Genomic DNA, 9,076 nt, shown 5'->3' on the forward strand with positions numbered 1-9,076 from the left:
TAGCATTTGGGTTTAGAATTTTAATAACATATCCCCCTATATACAAACTTAATACTGTGATATAATTTGCCACTAACTTTACCACCTCACGTGTAAGTGTGTGTGTATAATGCACACTGAAAAAAATGACATTACATGCTATGGTCTGTTGTAAACGGTCAAAAAGAAAAACAAATGGAAAGGGTTTTCTTCCCTTGGCATAAAATGGTTAGTTCCCATTCTCTTGCAGTATTGAAAAAGGCCTTCAATCAGAGGGTATTCTTCAGTGTACAGTAAATGATTTTAGTGTTGATGGTTTTAGTGTCACCTTTTGCCATTTCACATAACTGTTATTAGGACATACACATACTAATAAAATGGGTAGTCTTCAGTGTACATTCCATTATCAACAGTGTTCTTATCTTAACTGGCCAGATCCTAAACACAGTCACTTCTTCTCTACAAATTTTAGTTGGTCCACCACCATTTCTAGTCTGGTGTTATTACACCGGTAGCTTTGACTCATGACAGTAGCATGCCTTTCAGCATACCGAACCTCAAACCCCACACATTAAATCATTTCTAGGTAAAACAATGGTTTGATGCAAGACCCACTGATCATTGTCATTTATCCAGGTTGGTAAAATATCATGGATGTCACGTACACAGAATAATCCACAAATAATACAGCAGAGTTAGAAACAGTAGCTTAAAATGACATGAAATAAAAGCCATGTCAATTAACAAAACACAAACGGAAAATCACAAGACAAATTGCCTCCAGTTTCCTTTTGTGGGCTAAAATGACCAATGTTGAATGTGCAAAATCTTGCAAGAGGCATTACAGGTGTGAGGGGGAATGGAGGCTAATGGATGCTACACTGCTTGAAAGCGTACGGTGTGTCACTGTGCAGTAATGTTAGGAACAAGTATCATTGGGAGTGGACAGCCTCAGCTGAAGAGTACAATAGCAGCCATTGGAAGATTGTTCTCTGTACTGCACAAGGGTGAAGTCTTTGATGCCGGAGACCCTAAATGCATCCATCTTCATCGACAAACCAGTTTGCTTCAAGAGACGACAAATCAAGGACCTCTATCACACAAAAACACTATCTTCAGGTCCCTAACTGCAGACATTCAATGTTAACTGTGTCGCTATGTACAATATAGGATCTTCATATAGTAATATTTTATGTCTTTCCACTCACTTGAGTCAATATTTTGATACTCTTTGTCCTCTGTATTGATAGAGTATTCGTATTATTTACAATATAAATGACTTCAGTCTTGAGATAAGGTAAATAAATAAAATACAATTACTTTCGTGTTTGCAGGGTGGAGAGGAGTCGGCCTTCTCTATGCTTCTGGGAAAAGAGGGACGGTCCCCATTTTTGTTTTGTAGTCTTCCTAAAGAGAAGCGGTGAGAGGCTGAGAAGAGGCAAGGGGATACATCAGGGGTCAATACTGGGATGATAGGGTGCAGATGCTGGCCCCTCTTCAGCCATGATGTGGTTTGGTGGGGGAGAGGGGAGTCAAAGTTCCACTTCCAGCTATACTACCGTGCCACTGGGAGAGTTCCCGTTCTGTGCTGTCAAGTTCTGGAGGAGGGGGCAGGCAGCATCAGGGAGGGAGAGAAAGGAAGGAAGAAAGTTTAGACTCATGGTAAGTAATTCATAAATACCCTCAAGTCCTTTCTAATAACTTGGAGTATAAACTAGTAAACTAAAAGCCTAAAGAGCATTATTCATTGATAGATGTTTTGCTACCATAACGTTACGGACACTGAGCGCAGGACTCACCACTTTACCCGGCCGTGCCCAGGTGCAGATGAGGCCCTCCTGGCACGCGGTGATGATGCAGTCGTCCATGAACACCAGCACGGTCAGCCTCTCGTGGGCGATCTTCTTACACACCAGGGGCTCCAGCAGGGGCACCTCGTGCATCCGCGGACACAGGGTGGTGCCCAGGACCTTGGCGGCGTCCAGGCGACTGCTGCGTGGCGCTACGTTGATCTTGTCGTTGCTCTTGCTGATGTTGCCCAGGCTATGGTAGCGCTTGTGTTCCTTCTCCCCGCCCACGCCGCTCCCTCCAGACTTGTCCGATTTACGCTCCTGCAGGGAGAGCGTGGCGAAGCGGCCGATACTGAAGGGGGTGGCGTTGCCCCCTCCGCTCCCTCCCCCGCCCTCCGTCGTGCTCTGGCCCTTAGAGACGTTGGCCACGGCGGGGTGGGGGAGGGAGTTGGAGCGCGACAGGGAGCGGGGGAGTGGCAGGGGCATGGGGGGTGACTGGTGGGGGTTAGTGGTGGGGTGGTGGTGGCCCTCTACCCCTCCTACGACCCCTCCACCTGTAGTGTTGTTGATGGTGCTGCTGACCGAGGGAGGGATGGTGGGGCCGAAGGTGTTGGTGAGGGCACGGGACAGGGGCAGTCTTGGGTACAGCACGTCATCCGTCAGGTCCCACAGGCAGAACTGGGTGTCCTGGCCCACCGAGCCGAAGCGGTAGGTGACCGAGGGCGAGCCTCCCTTGGAGCTGTGGCGGGAGAGGCGTGACAGCGTGCTGCTTGTGCGCACGCGGCCAAAGTGCAGCGGCCCCTGCTGTAGGTCCTCCTCGCTGCCGCTCAGCTCCATGGGCTCTTCGTCCTCCAGGCTGGTGGTGAAGGGGTCAAAGGCCACCACGTTCACCCAGGACTTGTGGCCGTGTCCCCGGGCCACCACGCGGCTCTCTGCGAAAGACCACACCGTCACCAGGTCGTCCTCGCCGCCAGTGGCCAGGTATTTGCCATCAGGGCTCCAGGAGACGCACAGCAGGCCGCCGAAGTAGCTCTTCATCACGCCCTGCAGCTCCATGGAGTCAAAGTGGAAGACGCGCAGGCAGCCGTCCTGGCCCACACACGCCACATGCACGCCGTCTGGCGAGAAGGCAAACTCGTTGAGGCCTCCATTGCCCACGGCCCAGCGCAGCAGCGGGTTTCGGGGCGTCTTCGTCTTGCAGGAATAGACTGCAAAGCCCTCGCCCTGGCGGAGCAGGGAGTACTGCGGGGCGGCGGTGCCACACGGGTGCTCCACGTTGTAGAGGTAGAGGTGGCCACTGGCGTAAGAGGCCAGGAACAGGTTCTCGGACTTGGGCAGCCATTTCAGACAGGTCACCTTGGACTTGTCTATCATCCTCTGAAAGGCAACATGAAGAATTTGATATTAGCAACACTGGTACATTTGATAAGTTTATATGCTATGTTCAGTGACAGTGGTAAGAGATTTATCTGAAAGAGGACGCCAGGTGTCACGACAACTGTAACTAATATCTGAACTGTTAGAGGTTATATGTCCTCATAAAATAGTGTTAAAAAACAACAGCCTAAATGAAATGACATCTGGAGTGAAAGACTATGGGTCGGCTTCCTAGACATAGATTACAGTCCTGGACAAAGAAGCATATTCAAGGGAGATTCTCCACTCAAAGTGATTATAATCCAGGACTAAGGTTTGTCCGGACAACCAGACATACAGTGAACCATTAGTTCTTATTTTAGCTCCATACTCAAAGTTTGGATTTGAAATAAAAACACAACCAGAACGAACAGCAAATGCATCCAAAAAATGTGTAGAGGCCCAAGCTTAATGTAGTCATTGCGTGCTATGAATACGGGACTAAATACAACACTTTTTACTACACATACAGTGGGGGAGAACAAGTATTGGATACACTGCCGGTTTTGCAGGTTTTCCTACTTACAAAGCATGTAGAGGTCTGTAATTTTTATCATAGGTACACTTCGACTGTGAGAGACGGAATCTATAACAAAAATCCAGAAAATCACATTGTATGATTTAAGTAATTAATTTGCATTTTATTGCATGACATAAGTATTTGATACATCAGAAAAGCAGGAACTTAATATTTGGTACAGAAACCTTTGTTTGCAATTACAGAGATCATATGTTTCCTGTAGTTCTTGACCAGGTTTGCACACACTGCAGCAGGGATTTTGGCCCACTCCTCCATACAGACCTTCTCCAGATCCTTCAGGTTTCGGGGCTGTCACTGGGCAATACGGACTTTCAGCTCCCTCCAAAGATTTTCTATTGGGTTCAGGTCTGGAGACTGGCTAGGCCACTCCAGGACCTTGAGATGCTTCTTACGGAGCCACTCTTTAGTTGCCCTGGCTGTGTGTTTCAGGTCGTTGTCATGCTGGAAGACCCAGCCACGACCCATCTTCAATGCTCTTACTGAGGGAAGGAGGTTGTTGGCCAAGATCTCGCGATACATGGCCCCATCCATCCTCCCCTCAATACGGTGCAGTCATCCTGTCCCCTTTGCAGAAAAGCATCCCCAAAGAATGATGTTTCCACCTCCATGCTTCACGGTTGGGATGGTGTTCTTGGGGTTGTACTCATCCTTCTTCTTCCTCCAAACACAGCGAGTGGAGTTTAGACCAAAAAGCTCTATTTTTGTCTCATCAGACCACATGATCTTCTCCCATTCTTCCTCTGGATCATCCAGATGGTCATTTTCAAACTTCAGACGGGCCTGGACATGCGCTGGCTTGAGCAGGGGGACCTTGCGTGCGCTGCAGGATTTTAATCCATGACGGCGTAGTGTGTTACTAATGATTTTCTTTGAGACTGTGGTCCCAGCTCTCTTCAGGTCATTGACCAGGTCCTGCCGTGTAGTTCTGGGCTGATCCCTCACCTTCCTCATGATCATTGATGCCCCACGAGGTGAGATCTTGCATGGAGCCCCAGACCGAGGGTGATTGACCGTCATCTTGAACTTCTTCCATTTCCTAATAATTGCGCCAACAGTTGTTGCCTTCTCACCAAGCTGCTTGCCTATTGTCCTGTAGCCCATCCCAGCATTGTGCAGGTCTACAATTTTATCCCCGATGTCCTTACACAGCTCTCTGGTCTTGGCCATTGTGGAGAGGTTGGAGTCTGTTTGATTGAGTGTGTGGACATTTGTCTTTTATACAGGTAACGAGTTCAAACAGGTGCAGTTAATACAGGTAATGAGTGGAGAACAGGAGGGCTTCTTAAAGAAAAACTAACAGGTCTGTGAGAGCCGGAATTCTTACTGGTTGGTAGGTGATCAAATACTTATGTCATGCAATAAAATGCAAATTAATTACTTAAAAATCATACAATGTGATTTTCTGGATTTTTGTTTTAGATTCTGTCTCTCACAGTTGAAGTGTACCTATGATAAAAAAATTACAGACCTCTACATGCTTTGTAAGTAGGAAAACCTGCAAAATCGGCAGTGTATCAAATACTTGTTCTCCCCACTGTAAGTGAATTTGTCCCAATAGTTTTGCTCGCCTATAGAGGGACGATGTACAAAAAGTGCTGTAATGTCTAAACGGTTCACCCGATATGGATGAAAATACCCTCAAATTTAAAGTATGCACTTTAACCTCGGTCATTGTTTCCAAACTTTAAGTATCGAGCCAAAAGAAGAAAAAAAATGCTTCACCGTCCCAATAATAAACAGAGGGCACTGTATATCATCAACTTGTTTCTATGTTATCCACTTTCTATGGTTTCTATATTATCCACTTTCTATGTTATCCTATGATAAAAGTGAGGCATGTTGATATATCTGAGCTCTGTGACAGAGATAGAACAGCAGAGAGAGCGGATTTAGATCCAGTGCTCCGGAGGAGGTTCATTGACAGAGGAGGAACCAAGCAAAGGCAAAGAGAAGTACTGTTTATCATCACTCATCATCACACTCCATCATCTGAATTTAATTAAAGTCCCTGTGCAGTCAAAATTATGTTTTTAATATCATATTGTACAACAGCTGATGAAAAATGTTATCAGTGTTAAGTCCTGATATCTGCTGGTTAAAAATACAATCTACACAGGACATTCTAATCAGCAGGTTTGCATTTCCAGTAGTTTTGGATTTCCATGGTGACATCAGCATTCTGTAAATTAGTTAATAAACCAATAACAAAGACAGCTCCAAACCTCTCTGTCAATAACAGATTTGTTTCAGTTTCACTAGCAACATTCTTGCTTTAGAATGTTTTTTGCTAAAGAATTTTTTTTCCCTCATTTTAATGGAAATGTATTACAGTAAAGTACTTAACTGTTACTCATAAATTATTTGATATTTATATACAAATGACTACATTGGGTCTTTAAGAACATAATTCTCCAAGAAGGCAGGCAGTACTTCAAAAGAAGAATTCTTGAAAAAGTATTTGCAGTTTTCCAAATATTACAATGAAATAAAGCAAATGGCAACACAGACATAGGCTATAGCTCAACCCCCTCCCAACAGACAGTCAGACAGAGTCAGACACAAACACAAAGACACACTCAGACAGACACATACACAGAGACAGAAACAAAGACACACGACACACACAGAGACAGAAACAAAGACACACGACACACACAGAGACAGAAACAAAGACACACGACACACACAGAGACAGAAACAAAGACACACGACACACACACACAGACAGAAACAAACACACACGACACACACACACAGACAGAAACAAACACACACGACACACACACACAGACAGAAACAAACACACACGACACACACACACAGACAGAAACAAAGACGCACACACACACAGACAGAAACAAAGACGCACACACACACAGACAGAAACAAAAGACGCACACACACACAGACAGAAACAAAAGACGCACACACACACAGACAGAAACAAAAGACGCACACACACACAGACAGAAACAAAAGACGCACACACACACAGACAGAAACAAAAGACGCACACACACACAGACAGAAACAAAAGACGCACACACACACACACACACACACACACACACACACACACACACAAAAGACACACACAGACAGACAAAAACAAAGACACACACAGACAGACAAAAACAAAGACACACACAGACAGACAAAAACAAAGACACACACAAAAGACACACACAAAAGACACACACAAAAGACACACACAAAAGACACACACACACACACACACACACACACACACACACACACACACACACACACACACACAAAAGACACACACAGACAGACAAAAACAAAGACACACACAGACAGACAAAAACAAAGACACACACAGACAGACAAAAACAAAGACACACACAGACAGACAAAAACAAAGACACACACAGACAGACAAAAACAAAGACACACACAAAAGACACACACAAAAGACACACACAAAAGACACACACAAAAGACACACACACACACACACACACACACACACACACACACACACACACACACACACACACACACACAAAAGACACACACAGACAGACAAAAACAAAGACACACACAGACAGACAAAAACAAAGACACACAGACAGACAGACAAAAACAAAGACACACAGACAGACAGACAAAAACAAAGACACACAGACAGACAGACAAAAACAAAGACACACAGACAGACAGACGCACCTCCTCATTGAAGAGCTTGCTTGTCTCCTTCTTAATGGGGTCCAGGTATTGAACCTGGCCTGCTGAGAAGCCCACAATGAGGGCCACACTGTCTGTTGTGGCAGAGTACTGGTTGAAGTCATGGCAGGTGGGCTGGGTGCCCTTGTAGATACGCTTGTCTATGGGTTTACTGAGGTCCACAGCCTACACAGACAACACAGAGGGGAAGAGAGTTAGGAGCAAGCATCTTTTAAAAGGAACAAGTGAAGGTATAAGGTCATCCAACAGAACCTTTTCAAAAATGTTTCCCTGTTTCTGTGTTCTACTTCAGTGTTTGTCCCCTTTGTGAAAGTTCAATTTGGTACATGTTTAAAATACATTTTATGAGTATAGAATATTAGAGGAAATAACTGTTGTATATTGAGATCCCTCCCATTGAGGCATTTTTTGCATTACAAACTAAGATTGATTGTTGTGTAAAACCGGATGCAAACATTTGCTATCAAAAAATACGCGCTACTTGCAACATCAATGCAGCTACATTCTTGCAACTGTATTTCTGAAATGTTGTAACATTGTTGCATTCCAGCGCGTCTACACGCCTTTACGTGTATGTAACATTTTCTGTGGTCTACGGAGGCCGTCATTGTAAATAATTGTTGTTCTTTTATGTATTGTTCTTAACTGACTTGCCTAGTTAAATAAAGGTTAAATAAATGAAAAAAATAGCAAAACAATAATGAATGCACGACTTGATTGCCTCAAAATAACGTGATCACGATTTTACTGGATATGCAATTTGGATTAACACCACTAGAGCAGTATAATCTGGGACATGGCGGCTACTGTCACCCGAGAAAATAGGTGAGTTTACAACAAACTAAAGCAAATTGGCTAACGTTAGTAATGACTTAGATGTATTATAAACTAAACTTCATTACTTGCAACGCCGTTATTCAATTTACCTTCTTGATATTTGTGTAAGTGTAGAAATAAAGCTCTCTTCCGATGTTAAAACACACTCTCTCGGATTCTTCACTCGGGTCCTCCGGTTGAAGCTTCACCATGGAGACCCTGACAGGAGGGAGGAAGCCCGCCGGAGAGGAGTTGGCTGCGGCATTGGAGGAGGAGGCACCTCCGGGCCCCTGCACCAGACCTAAACCACCACCGGGTATCGAACCCGGTCCAACCCCGGGGCCCACCGTGGTACCTGCGGACAGACCCCGAGGTAGCCCGCCTCGTTGTTGTGAATCCGAGAGGGTCAGCAGTTTGTAAAAACCCTCTCTAGTCCTGAACTGGGATTTAATCTCATTGATATCCTTCAGAGCGCCTCCATCACCGGCCATTTTTAGTAGCATACAAACAAGCCGCACAGGAAACTAAAATTTTGACCTGGAAATAATTATCGAAACTACAATGAAAATGGGAGCGACGGGCATAGCCTGTTGATCCAAGAAATTAATGAGTCTTCAAATGCATTTTTAAAAGACTGCTATTCAGTTAACAAGGTGAGAGACCCTCTTTAAGCGTCATAAATCATTGGTCACGGTTATCTAGTTATCGGCAGCACAGGGGCGCGCACCCCATCGAATAGTGCGAGTAGTGCTGCAAATACTTGTGTGTTGGCGAGCTGCGCTGCGCAGTCGCCATACATCTGTAATGAGGAGCTGCAGCTTGGCTA

General features: G+C 45.0%; 1 protein-coding gene across 1 annotated transcript; it reads right to left on the minus strand.

Annotated features, from left to right (window-relative positions):
- LOC129832222 (WD repeat-containing protein 20-like) lies at window positions 1–9,000 on the minus strand. Its single transcript, XM_055896117.1, has 4 exons — window positions 8,361–9,000; window positions 7,417–7,599; window positions 1,779–3,146; window positions 1–1,577 (listed from the first exon to the last, which is right to left on the minus strand). The coding sequence occupies exons 1-4, from the start codon at window positions 8,751–8,753 to the stop codon at window positions 1,530–1,532; spliced, it is 1,992 nt and encodes a 663-aa protein (XP_055752092.1). The 5' UTR covers window positions 8,754–9,000; the 3' UTR covers window positions 1–1,529.
- Between the last annotated feature and the right edge of the window lie 76 nt (window positions 9,001–9,076).

The sequence above is a fragment of the Salvelinus fontinalis genome, chromosome 33, assembly GCF_029448725.1.
Source record: "Salvelinus fontinalis isolate EN_2023a chromosome 33, ASM2944872v1, whole genome shotgun sequence".
Lineage (NCBI taxonomy): Eukaryota > Metazoa > Chordata > Actinopteri > Salmoniformes > Salmonidae > Salvelinus > Salvelinus fontinalis.

Excerpts from the sequence above, each read along its gene's own strand:
- LOC129832222 (XM_055896117.1), bottom strand. The coding sequence starts at position 8,753 with ATGCTACTAAAAATGGCCGGTGATGGAGGCGCTCTGAAGGATATCAAT. Across the intron at positions 7,600-8,360 it reads CTTACACAAATATCAAGAAG|GCTGTGGACCTCAGTAAACC; the intron begins GTAAATTGAATA and ends TTGTCTGTGTAG. Across the intron at positions 3,147-7,416 it reads GCAAGCTCTTCAATGAGGAG|AGGATGATAGACAAGTCCAA; the intron begins GTGCGTCTGTCT and ends GTTGCCTTTCAG.